At 33.3% G+C, this 14,262-nt stretch overlaps 1 protein-coding gene across 1 annotated transcript in view; it reads right to left on the reverse strand.

Moving 5' to 3' along the window:
• Positions 1-3,380: 3,380 nt before the first annotated feature.
• The window catches only part of SNX2 (sorting nexin 2), a 55,786-nt gene continuing 44,904 nt past the window's right edge, over positions 3,381-14,262 (reverse strand). Inside the window, exons 11-15 of the mRNA XM_082620439.1 lie at positions 13,803-14,008; positions 7,080-7,223; positions 5,797-5,877; positions 5,601-5,672; positions 3,381-3,866 (exon numbers count right to left, since the gene is read on the reverse strand). Coding sequence (XP_082476565.1) covers positions 3,816-3,866; positions 5,601-5,672; positions 5,797-5,877; positions 7,080-7,223; positions 13,803-14,008 — 554 coding nt within the window. The 3' untranslated portion in view covers positions 3,381-3,815. The remainder of the gene's footprint in view (positions 3,867-5,600; positions 5,673-5,796; positions 5,878-7,079; positions 7,224-13,802; positions 14,009-14,262) is intronic.

Genomic DNA, 14,262 nt, shown 5'->3' on the forward strand with positions numbered 1-14,262 from the left:
ACCTGAATTGTACTTTTTTTTGTACTTGCTTTCGAGAGCAACACCTACTAGTCCCTTTTAATTAGTTTTGAATTCCTCACAGGATTTGGGATGGTAAATATCAAACAGCTGTTGGATTCACTCCCCATTTCCAGTTCCACGGCAGTGTCTACATCTGCACTGTCCAGAATCATAGCCAGTAGCCACATGTGACAACTGATTACTTAAAATGTGGCTAGTCCGGGGCATCCCTGGTGGCGCAGTGGTTGAGAGTCCGCCTGCCGATGCAGCGGACACGGGTTCGTGCCCCGGTCTGGGAAGATCACACATGCCGCGGAGCAGCTGGGCCCGTGAGCCATGGCCGCTGAGCCTGAGCGTCCGGAGCCTGTGCTCCACAACGGGAGAGCCCACAACAGTGAGAGGCCCGCGTACTGCAAAAAAAAAAAAAAAAAAAAGTGGCTAGTCCGAACACATATATGATGAAAGTGTAAAATACACACTGGATATTGAAGACTTAGTACAAAAAAGACTGTAAAATATCACAGTAATTTTTAACGTATTGGATTACATGTTAAAATATTTTGGAGTTACTGGGTTAAAAATTAAAATTAATTTTACCTGTTTCTTTTACTCTTAAAATCTGGCTATAGAAAAATTTTAAATTATGTATGTGGCTCACGTTATATTTCTATTGGTCTAATCTCTAAGGACCACATCCACAGATCACCATGACATCTCTTCATGGCCTTGATTACAAAGGCAGAGTAAGCAACAATTTTAATACTACTCTTTTAATTCCCCTCTTCTTGCTGTTTCTGTGTCTGGCCAACTATTTACCTTCATTATTACTTGAAACCATATCCTTCACTATGAGGATTAGAAATGAAACTTATTTGATTCCAGATTTTGGGTAAGGCAAGTGATGGTGATTCTATTCTTTTTTTCAATACTTTGAAAGAGACTCCATCACAAAGAGAGATAGTGTAACATATACATTTCCTGCTAGTGGATATGGAAATGCAACCAAAGATCTCAAGCTAGTGACTGCATTTCCTTTTTCGCAGCTGTTATCTTCTCTCCTACCAGCGACCTTCCTTCCTTTAAAACAGGATGACTTTTGCTCGTCCTATATAGTTCTGACTCTTGTTAATCACATGACTACCCATGCAGGGAGCATAACAAGAAAGTGAAGTAGACATTTAGCTTTAGGAAAAAAAAAGAGTCTTTATAATTCCCTTAGACATCAAGAAGTATTTTTTAAAGGGATATAATCATCTTCCTTCTTTACTCATCTGATTTCCTTCCTTTAAAGAAACCTGATTTATTAAGGTTTATTTATTTTATATTTAAAAACCACTTATGAAACAATTTGTACAAGGAATTTGTAAAACTTTGCTATATCTGAATAATAAAAAGGCTTAAAGAATAGCAACAATGGTATTTTGACACTAGTATAAATACATGTATAAAACAAGATGGATAGTTGAAAATACCTCACCAAAAAATACAATAAAAGCTTATTTTACGTTTTAGAAATCATATTTTTACACACATTTATTTTGCTTTAGCCTTGCTTTACTTTATTAATAGAAGGTGGTTTTGATTAGGATTTGATTCTCTAATAGAATAATATTTATACGGAAGTTTGATATTTTAAACAACATATTTTAAAGTAGAAAGGCACTTCAGGACTCAGTTTTATATTCTTGTTTTACAGATGTGTCACACAGCTACTGAGTGATAAAAGACTGAACACAAGTATGTTGACTCTAAGTTCAGCTTGTTCCACTGTACTATGCTGCCTTAGTCCTTCTTTAACTTTTATCCGGTTAAAGGAAAAAAAATTAAAATTCAGACTTTTATAACTAAAAGATTACGTTATCAGCACTATTAATGCTCTTGTTCTATTTATTTAGAATGGAAGTATTTTAGTAAGATGAATAAGAGATGTGAAGGTTGATGGGCGGAGATAGGTGTAGTGTTGAAGAAAGTAAATCCTGTTAAAATGTTCATAGGTATCAGAAGTTCATATAATTTACTTGAAATTTCCAACAGCCTCTTTATCTTTTAGTAAAGGTTGTTAAGGGGAATGAAATCTGGAATGGATTCAGGTCTGTTACTCTCTTCAGCTTGATCAAGTCTGATAATATTTATTATTTTATTTGGAGGTACTGAATGTTATTACACATGTACCACAGCATAATGGACGATTTGAGCTTGAATAACTAAATTATCCCATGTGTAAACGTAACCTATGTACTTAATACTAGGCCGTCATTGTAGTGAAACTGTTCCCAGTAAGCCTATATTTTGCTCAGTATTAACAGGACAACAAGATAGGATCTGATACATATTAATAGGAATTACTCATTTCTTAAACGTATCTAGGTTACCTCCAAGAGAAGCAACAACAAAAGACTATACTATTTCTGCTTCAATTTCTCCTTCTTCTTAAGACAGTAAACATTATTTTGCATCACCCAGAATTTTTTTTTTTCCTGTTCAATTCATCAAGTCTTTATTCCCTATTATGTATACGGCATTCTTCTGGGTTCCAGGATCATAAACATGAACAACACCTACAGTAGGCCTAAAATTTCAACTAAAAGAAGTGGAAGCAAACATATCCTGAGGATACTGATATATTAATTGTATCCAGTGTGCTGCTAGAAAGGACTCAGTTACACATACAACATCCTACTCTTCTGGAAGGGAGATACAGTTGTTAAGCCTGAGAAGAGGGGCATCTTTAAGAATACTTTTAAAAAATTAAAATAACTCTGATCCCAGTTACAACTAAACTTTCATCAACATTAAGGGTTATATAATTGCCATCTAAACAGGATACAGAAATAGGTGAGATGGCTGCCAAAGACAAATTTCATTTTACTTCAAATTTCCTTTGCACTATCCTTGGTTATTCATCAAATCACAGGGCATTTTAGCATGGCACTATTCTTTGTCAATGATGACCACAGATGATCTACTTTTAGTTTAAAACGAAAAACAAAGAGAAAGCAAGGAATAAATTAAATATATGCGAAGTCTTGGACTTTGAAGATAATAGAAGATGAGCAAAATCCACAGGACCTGTAACAGAAACATCTATTTTTTTCTAATTCTTAAGTTGGGCACTTATAATAGGAATGGATAAAAACAAGCAAAGACAATTATTTACTCCCACTCAAGAGCATTCCCCAAAGTTGAACCAAGGGATAAAAAAACTTAATTAACCTTCATTGAGTCATTTAATAATGAAAGAGTTCAGTTTTTTGTGAATTAAAAAAATCAGTGATCATAGCATCACCTATATACATCTAAAAGAAAAAGTTTCTTCCTATTAAAATGCTTTTAAAAGATCCCTAATATGTTTACATACCCAAATAATCTGTTACTAATACTTCACAAGGAATATCATTTTATTACTGTAATCACAAAATCATCATTTCCGTACAGGAATGTATAAGTGAACATTAATCAGTGCACTGATAATTCACTTCATAAAGAGGGCGAACACACTACAGAACATATTGTAAAGAAAAAAATATTGTAAAATTTTCTGGCCTTGCAGTGCACTTTTTAGTGCAAGTATTTAAGACACAATAGTGTTCAATTCAGCAAAGTATTGCAGAACATCATGCCACAGTCCACTTAATTCAAAGAGGGTCAGGACATGCAGCTTGTAATAAAATGTCAGAATATATATTTATAAAAAACCACATGTAATTCATAAAATATATAGTGGTTTATTTAGATGGTTTTAGATGATTTCACTGTGGAATTCTGCATAACTGGAACAAGCATCCAAGATCTTCTTAACAGGAATAATCTTCTTGCTAGGCAATGGCTTTGGCCTCAGGTAGAAATGCCTCCCAGTATTTTATCAGCTGTGGATGATAACAAAAAATAAAAGACATTCTCATAATCCTTTTGTCGTTTATATAATATATCCTGTGAAGCATTTAAAAAAAAATCTATACAAATAGCTAACAATGATTAACATTTACTAAAGTCTGGTTCTTAAAGGGATCATCTAAATTCCCTTATATTAAGTCTGTCAATATAATTCATATATAAATTATTTTAAAATATTAATTACTCCTGGGTAATTTTAGTTTTTGATGTAAGAAAAAAAATTTTTTAAATACCGAAAAACTTAAGATTTCTTTAATTTATGAATTGTATATATAGAAACAGTTTGTTAGTATAAGTTAAATAAGATTACCTTAAATAATAGAACTGCAATGAGCTTTTCCAATATAAAGTGATAACATCTCCTAATTCAGAGGATATTCACATTTTATGTTATTGCTAGCCAAAAACAATGAGAAAAGGAGGAAGAAAAGAAAATATCCAAGCAAGAATGGGAAAAGAGACTGGAAGGAATTAGCTGCCAGTCTTTCCTGGATAGTCCTGAGTCCAGAGAACAGAATAGACTGACATATAAACTAACATTAAGTTTAAAACAATTCCTTTAAGAACAAGCTTATATAATCTATCTATATATATATATTTTACAGATAGTTGCTTTATTTATTCATTAAAAAAATTTTTTTTAATTTATTTTATTTTTGGCTGTGCTGGGTCTTTGCTCTGTGCACGGGCCGTCTCCAGTTGCTGCGAGTGGGGCCACTCTTTGTTGCGGTGCGTGGGCCTCTCGTTGCCGTGGTTTCTCTTGTTGCGGAGCACGGGCTCTAGGTGCACAGGCTTCAGCAGCTGTGGCTCGCAGGCCCCAGAGTGCAGGCTCAGCAGCTGTGGTGCACAGGCCCAGTTGCTCCCGCAGCACGTGGGATCTTCCTGGACCAGGGCTCAAACCCATGCCCCTTCCATTGGCAGGCGGATTCTTAACCACTGCTTCACCAGGGAAGCCCCCGATTTCTTTTTATATTTAAAGAATCTGACTTTATGAACTAAGTTTTTAAAATCAAAAACAAATATAATTTGAAGATATAATGTTATCACCTAATTTAAAAATTTAATCTATTGATATTATATAGTTTAAAAAGAACTGGAGGAAAAAATCCTTCTATTCAAGATATTAAATAATTTGATTACTCAAGTTTATATTAAAATACACAGGAACAAACCTCTGATATTATCTTGTTACAGACTTTTCTTTAATGTAACATTAAAATCCATGGTTTTCTCTATTTAAGGAGACAAATGCCACTAGTGGTATACAATCAACACCAAACCCACACAAACTAAAGGAAAAATCAAAACAATATTTTTTTAAAAACCTTTAAAATTTAGTTTTTAGTTTAAGTTCTATCTGGTATGGAAGAGAAGAACTTACTACAAGAATGTACTCAAACAGCTATGATCAAAAGGGAAGTAAAACTGGGAAGACTGAGAAAAAGGGAAAAGTAGTCCAAAGTGTTTCTCATAGTCTAAAACTGGGAAAAGTATATCTCTCCCAGAGGTTACCAGTAGGGGCAAAAAGGACCCGAGAATTTCCAATTACTTTTACTACCATTCTTCCTTTGCTGTCTTTGGTTTTCTCTACTCCATTTATTACTTCTCAAGTAAAGCTCATTTCATTGATTATCATCTTTAAAATAAAAAAGCATATCAAAAACAAATTCTAGAAGAAGTTTTTAAGTTATAAAAAATTACCTTACCTGTTGTTGTGTTTGTACTAATGATTCTAAGTACTTGATAATAACAGTTTTAAAATCTTTCACTCGTTGTTTCTGTTAAAGTACAATACATGGGGAAAAAAAGGTCCATTAGTACAAAACCAAATTTGATTTTACCATGATACTGTGGCAAAATGTGACCAAGTTGTTAAGAAAAGTGTGAAATTATTATACTTGCCTCAAATCTTCCCACTTCTTTTCGAATTGTTTTAGAGATCTGTTCAAAATCTCTTTCTCCTTGTTGCACTTTTGCCTCCCACTGACAAAAACAAACAAAAAGGTACATATTTTTTAATCTTGTCTGGGAAAAATTTATAGAACTAGCTGTCATGACCACTCATTTGATTTGTAACGCAGTGCCTAAAAATCCTGAAAGCTCAATATTGGCAAAGCCCAGTTTGGCATCATTCAGACTTGTATGTAACTTTCCAGTAGTGGAAATGCACATCAGCTTAATTTCCATTAATATTTTACTGTCAGACTTACGATTAGGATACTCTAGTGCTTAATGAACTACAGTCTCCACACCTTAATTTAGATGAAAAGATTTTGAGTATAAAATTCACTATCAAATAATTTAGCAGTGTTAGAGCGTAATTTTCTCATTTCTTTATATACCTTTAAATTATTTCAAAATATATCAATAATACTGGCTAATTTCAAGAATACATGTTCATCACAATTTATACGCCCATGGAAATAATTAGAAAAATTATATGACAAACATTTAAAAAACATTTTTGTAATGGTGAAATGTACAGATTAAAAAAAAAATTGTGCAATTATGGTCTACTGAACACCTATCGGTAAACATTAAATTCACTACAGAAACAATGAACGTTGTGATTAGTGACCAATGGAACAGCTAAAATAAAATAAATGAAGACTTAAGCAATGAAATTATATTTTCCCACTATGTAACCAAAACACTGGTACATACTCTTCAAAGAGCAGGTACATTTACTTTAAGTAATATAAAGGTTGTCCTACCTCTTCAATTTCCTTATTGAAGCATGGCAAAAAAAGTATAAATTATAATAAACTTATACAAATTTACTAAAATACCATATATAATACATATATATGGGGGACAATGTCACCTGGACAGCTACATGTGGGACAAGTCTATCTCTAAAACCAATTTTAGACACAAAATAAGTAATAATCTGAAATCAAATTAACCATCTCAAAAGAAATGTGTGATCATTAATTCAAGGTTAATTTAAATCTTTTCCTTGTATGCTTCTTTATCCATTCCATAATTATGTGAAAGTAACAAAGGGATCTGGAGATTTTAATGATGATCAAAATGTTAAAGTAATTATAAAACAGTTCATAAGTTATGAAAAAATAGCTAAGTGTTGAATGGTTCAGAAAAAAATTTATGAAAAATTATGAATATATGAATGAGTCATGGAAAATTTGGGTAAAGAGATAAATAAAGCATTTTGTATTAATCACCTCTCTTATTTCATTTTTAGCTTGCTGTATTTTATCTGGTTTGTTAGCAACCATCATTTTTGCTTCAGTTTCACGTTTTTTGAGCAAAGTAATTTGAGCATCTTCCCATTTCTGCCAGCACTTCATTCGATGGTCAAATACACCCTGTAAGTGAATAACATAATATTACTACTGGGAATTAACACTGAAATACTTTCAAAATACTAGAAGTGCTATAGTACTAAAAACAATAAAACCAAGTACTTATATACTACTCTAATATAATGAGATATTGAAAATAAACATGCCAATATCAAAGAAAATACAGGTCCATATTCATTTGCTTAAAAACAAAAACCTGGTAATTGGATGAAATATAAGAGCTCAGAATAAAAAAACAAAAAACAGGGCTTCCCTGGTGGCGCAGTGGTTTAGAGTCCGCCTGGCGATTCAGGGGACACGGGTTTGTGCCCCGGTCCGGGAAGATTCCACATGCCGCGGAGCAGCTGGGCCCGTGAGCCATGGCCGCTGAGCCTGCGCGTCTGGAGCCTGTGCTCCGCAATGGGAGAGACCACAACAGTGAGAGGCCCACGTACCGCAAAAAAAACAAAAACAAAAAAAACCAAAACTGCATATAAAATCCATTTCACTAGCCTTTAGGATTTTTTTCTTATTTTTAGTTCCCAGACAAGGGGGATCAAACCCATGCCCCCTGCACTGGGAGTGCAGAGTCTTAACCAATGGACAACCAGGGAAGTCCCACGATTAGGGTTTAAAATGTGGCTTATAATAAGATTTCTAACAGAGTTTTATGCTTTGAAGAAAGATTTAATAGGAAAATGCTGGTGTCATATTTACAATTGAAAGTTTTCCTACTAAAATATCAAAAGCAGATTTAAGTGTTGGAAATATGCCAAAAAATTAAAAATAGGAAATGTTAAAAGCCATAAGATAACAAAGTAAAGTAAAAATGTGGTGGAAGAGATTACCAATAGCGAATAAAAGAAAAGGCAAAACAATGTAAAGATATAACAAAATGCGGGGGGTGGGGGGAGAGATAGTCCTCTACAAGATAAAAAGTGCAAATGGATATATGTATCTAGTATGCAGAATTAAACGAAGACATAGACAAAAAGACCGTAGCAGAACAATTCAACCAACTCCATGACTTCTTTCAAGGAGTTTGGTAGAGCAAGAGCAAGTGAATGGAGGAAAGAAATGAAATATGAATGTAAGACAGTAATTAGAAATTTCATTAAAAAAAAACTGATGGACAGACTGGAATACAATAATCCCTTTTCTAGCTCGATGTTGGGGATATATTCATTTTTTTTTAGTATTTATTAATTGAACAAATGAAGCAAGCATTAATAACATGGGTGAAACAGAGTTATTTTCATTTATTCCAAATAGAGAGCTTTTGGATCAAGAAACAGTAAATTAATACACACTGTTATAGGAACCTGATGAAGAAGAAAGCACATAGATAGTGTATTTTCAAGATGTAGGCTTTGGAACAAATCAAATTTGGATTCAAATACTAGTTTTGTCACTGTATGATCTTGGGGAAATTCATTTAATTTCTATAACCTACAGTTCTTCCAAATATAAAAGAGTGAAATGAGATCTAGATTTGTGGACTAGGAATAAAATGAAAAGTATATAGCATGCATGGTGACTTAACCTAGGGGATGTTTAATAATTAGTAAGGACTATTATGGATTACTTCTAGATAACATACACATATAAATGTAGTTGATTAACTCTTAGATTTCTACCAGAAGTGTAAATAATAACTTAAGTAACAGGAAAAAACCATAATTGGACTGTATTTACAGCATACAGCATATTTTGAAAATGTGGGCAAGAATATTAAAAACTCCACATCCAGAGTTCTTAAAGACCGTACACATTTTAATTAGCCAGGACAAGAGACATCCTAGGCAAACTGGTAAGTTAAACGCACTCTATAGGCATTTAAATACATTTTACTAGATTTGTCATCTCATATAATTTCTCTTCTCTCAGTAGTCTTACTGTTCTCTTTGCTTTTTTTATGTTTAAAAGACTACATTCTCCTTAAAACATTTCTCATTATGAATTGATTTTGCTTCAGCTAAATTAATTTGGGCCAAAATCACAAAAGTAATACATCTAGCACAAATACATTCAAAAAGTCACTATCATTTAAAACAAATAAACAATCCCTGTGCCTCACCCGCTACACATACACAAATTTGAAAAGTAATTTAAGACTTTAGGCCTAGTTTTCCTTTAAAGGAACACGGCCATATCAGTTCTTCATTTATAAATTCCTCTGTTCAATAACAATTTGATTATTTAAAATATGTACCAATACAGTGCAACGGCGAACCGAAATGCCCTTTAATTTCAATATTTGCTTAAGTTCTTAGTATATATCAACTGGTCTTTTCAGTGATACACCAACTTAAACTAATTTGTTCTCTGCCCGGTTTATTATCTCATAATATTCCAGAAATCACATGTTCACTGTGGTACAGATATAGGAGCTATGGTAAAGGCAAAGCTACTAAAGTCAGGTTATTTTAGATAAAAAAATTAATCTTAACTCCATAAGAATTAACTTTTTCTTCATTTGGTTTCCTACCCTTGTAACACCAGAATATAAAAGAAAAAAAGAATCAGAACCATACCTGATCTTCTAAAATGCTATCTTTTTTTCTTTCCCATTGGGGTATAGCTGTTTTACAATGTTGTGCTAGTTTCTACTGTATAGCGAAGTGGAGTTCCCTGAGCTATACAGCAGGTTCTCATTATTTATCTATTTTATACATATTAGTGTATATATGTCAATCCCAAAATATCAAATCATAACTTAATGTATGCCTCTGCATGTCAAGATACTAATCCACTCTGGTACAACCAGTTTCTTCTACAAGAGGGATACATTTACACTGATGATTCACTTTAGACATCCCCCAGCCCCCGCTAATTTATGGTACGTAATTGTATGCAAGCTCATCTAGGTTAGACAAGGTTGCAGTTGTGGAGCAGTTTTCCTGGCCAACCAGGAAATTTGACGCTGCAATTTTAATTAATATCATATTCTAATTCAGTGAATCTGAAAGTATGCTGCCTAGATTCCTGGAGTCCTGAAAGGATGCTGATTACTTACAGCCAAACGATGAAGATGTTAAACTCCTTGGGGAATCCATCTACTGGTTTTAAAAAAAATTATTTTAAATATTTTATAAATCTGCATTCCCTGTAAGAATTCCTTATGAAGATTCTAGTGCTATAAACATTCAAAGCTATTACCCTCAATCCCTGACCCTACTCTAGTGGCTCACAGAAGGCCAATACATGAAAATGCATCTAACGAGTTTACCACTTAATACACGTGAGCTAACTAACTGTATTACCCAAAATATAGAGTCCCAGATGTCAGAGCCTGTACAAAAGAGGGAAACAGGAGTTCCCTGGCTACAGGGCCAGGCTTGGGCAGTATTCTGAGTGGATGAACTTCATCACCTTCTTTAAGGCCCCAATTTCTCATGTTCTCATTACCCCTACTTTGGCCCTAAATTCTAATTCTCAAAGTACTCCTAGTTTCAAACTTACCATCATTTTAAAAAGTACTCTCAATACGGATAAAAGAAAGAGCTAAGTATTGAATAGTATTAAACAGGTATTAGAAATCAATAAGACAAAAAATAAAACTGGGCATAAACATAAACAATTCATAGAAAAAAGAAATGCAAATGGCTTATCATTTGTAAAGATGCTTAAATTCACAATAACTAAAGAAATTAAAATTTACACACACACAAAAAAAACCATCATTGGGTGGGAGAAGAAGCAACACATATATTGGTGTGGGAGTATAAAGAAGAGGTATAACCTCTTCAGACAGTAATATGGCAATGTTTATTGAAATTTAAACTTCATATGCCCTTTGGCCAAGTAATTCTACTTCTAGGAATTTTATGCCCAAAGAATTATTATCAAAATACTTAATATTTAATATTGGACTCATCAAATAATTCAAGGTCCATCTATATACTAAATGATGGAATATGATACAACCATTTAAAAGAATGAAACATATTTACGTAAGTTGATAAAGAGACCTTTTTAAAATAGAGTGGGTAAAAAAAGCAGGCAAAGAATCGTGTATATAGTATGTGCCTTTTTGAAGAAGGAAGGAAGAGATGAAGGGAGGGAGAAAGGGGCTGAGAAAAAGAAACACAGAAAGAAAGAAGGAAAGAAAAACAAAGAGAAAATTAGCTTCATAAATGTGCACAGCTAATCCTGTAAAGACATCTAACAGAATTTCACCAAGGGAAGAAAAACTAGAGGTTTTAGTAAAAAGAAATTTTACCTTTTAGGGCTGTTAGAATTATTCTGTGCATGTATTACTCTTTCAAATACAAATGAATTAGTTTAAAATAAAAAACAAACAAAAAATAAAGACCATAAAAAATGCCTTGTCATCTTACTCCATAATTTCTCAACTCCTTTATGAAGTTGACCTGGGCTAGGTTTCAGTAGAAAATCAATCTGAAAGAGCTTAATTCATCTTAAGGTATAACTTGACCATAGCTCTTTAACTCTTCTTTTAGTCAATGAATCACTAATTCAGTATCTCCCAAAGTGTGTTGCATATATGTAAAAATATATTAAGTGGAAAAGAATTCCTGTTCATATGAATTTGGAAGCCTCTGGATTAAATAAAGTTAAATGTCTTTTTTTACTGCTAGACAGTCCTAAGCTTTTTAAATGCACTCTGAATCTGCAAGACAGGGATACTGCATACATTATCTCCAAAACTCAGCTGACTGTGGCACATCTTTCAGTGTCAGTGTTATGTAGAAAACATTCTGGGAAACATTAATATAACTGTAATTTCATGGAATGTAAAAAAACAGTAAGAAGGTAGAGGCAGTATGAGAAAAGCTGTTTTTGAGGGATGAGCATCCAACACACAGGGAGGCCAACCCTGTCAGGGAGTCTTGTCCCAGGTTAGCTTTTCTCAGCAGGTACTACTTCTCACAGACACTGCCTAGTGTCCCTTTTTGAACCCACAGGTTTTTTGCAGGTGTTATACTTTTTAATAATGGCTCTCATGCTAGTGGGAGCTCTGGAATGAGGTGAGAGCAGGTGAGAAACAAGAACCATTATCTGTAAACTGAATTTCTGTATATCACAAGTTGCCTATATAAAATGAACTGGTAACTATCTATATTAATATATTTAAATAGGTGAAAAGAAAAATTAACTGCCAGGAATATAAAGAGTAACATCTAACAACATAAATGTCCAACAACAGAGGAATAGATAAAGAAGATGTGGAATATTACTCAGCCATAAAATAATGCCATTTGCAGCAACATGGATGGACCTAGAGATGGCCATTCTGAGTGAAGTAAGTCAGACACAGAAAGACAAATATCATATGATATCGCTTATATGTGGAATCTAAAAAAAAAGGGTACAAATGAACTTATTTACAAAACAGCAGTAGAGTCAATGGATGTAGTGAACAAACTTACAGTTACCAGGGGATAAGGGAGTGGAGGGATAATCTGGGAGATTGGGAGTGACATATACACACTACTATATATAAAATAGGTAAGTAGTAAGAACCTGCTGTATAGTACAGGGAACTCTACTCAATACTCTGTATTGGCCTATATGGGAAACGAATCTAAAAAAGAAAAGAGTGGATATAAGTACATGTATAATGGATTCATTTTGCTGTTCACCTGAAACTAACACAACATTTAAATCAGCTACACTCCAATAAAAACTGAAAGAGTAACACCTAAGAATAAATACAAACAAAATTGGTAGTGTAGACAAACTAAACCTAAGAAAGCACCACTCTGAAATGCTAAGAACCCTCTAGTAATAACTGTCATCATTAACCTGAGAACAGAATCGTCTATAATATGCAATGCATCAATGTTCTGATTATAAATACTAATTTAACTTTCTAGATGTTTGAATCCAAGGTAAACTTCCAGTTCCCCCCTACTCCATGAGAACTAATGTTCCTAACAGTAATTCAAAGACACCATAAGATCTTAAAAAGTATATTCCAAAACATGTAACATAAAATAACAGTCAGTTCAGTTTCATTATCTGAATATTGGAGTTATCTATAAAATACTAATTTTCATTAGTTAATGGAATTACTTTCTTAACCATTCAGAAACTTAAGACTGTTCATCCTTGAATATTACCACTAGATAACACAATTTTTTATCTAATCTAGTCCTATCTTGTCTATAATTAGATGGTGACATATACACAGAATGTTTGCTTATAGTCCAAATTCATGCCAAAGCCACCATTAAACATATTCGTGCAATAATCAGTTCTGTTTTTTTCCTGCTTCTTATTATAACTTTACTTATGACAACAGAATCCAGTGGGTAGTTTCAGCTTATGCTAGAAGGAGTAAACAAATGCTATCAGTTAGCTGCAAACTTCTATATATAAATATATAAGTAAGTGTGTAATGGTTTTATTTTATTTGGCATCCTTAGATCTCTTAAAAACATCAATTCTGGCTATTGTACTGTCTAAGTCAGAGGGGAAGAGAATATTAAGCTATGAATAATCATCTTGAAGCCATTTTATACTTACTAGTATGTAATTTATACACTTAAATGCATGCCTAATAGGATACCATATTCTTCTTATAAGCAAAACACTGAAGTATGAAGAAGTCAAGGAAGATTACAAAATAAGGCTTACTTTCACTGCAGCAATAAGACGAATGTAGTCACTAAGTAGTTCTGAAAACATATAAAAGTCAGCAAAAGCTTGTTCTTGATGTAACTGGTCTATCTTCTCCTCAACCTCTGCAAGCTGAGACAAAGCTCTAGACAGTGCAGTATGATCTTCAGAATTACCTAACATGGCAGCACTTTTAGCAAAGGCAGCTGTGTTGGCTGAAAGTTCTGAAATAAAAAAGTATGCACTTTTAGTGTTCACTAGTGAAATTTTTCAATATTGCATTGATTTTTTACTGTCGTTCTAAATTTTATCTATTCAAACTGCTCAAATATTTCAAAATAATTAACATGCAACAATCAGTCATTAAAATGCCTTGGGCATATAAATGTTAACTGCTCAGAGCACTACTGAAAATTTAGAAGAACCCCTGCCTATATTCCCAGGGGATGAACTATGTTTAATAATATAATAATCTCCC

This window comes from Mesoplodon mirus (assembly GCF_964341445.2).
Source record: "Mesoplodon mirus genome assembly, chromosome: 5".
Lineage (NCBI taxonomy): Eukaryota > Metazoa > Chordata > Mammalia > Artiodactyla > Ziphiidae > Mesoplodon > Mesoplodon mirus.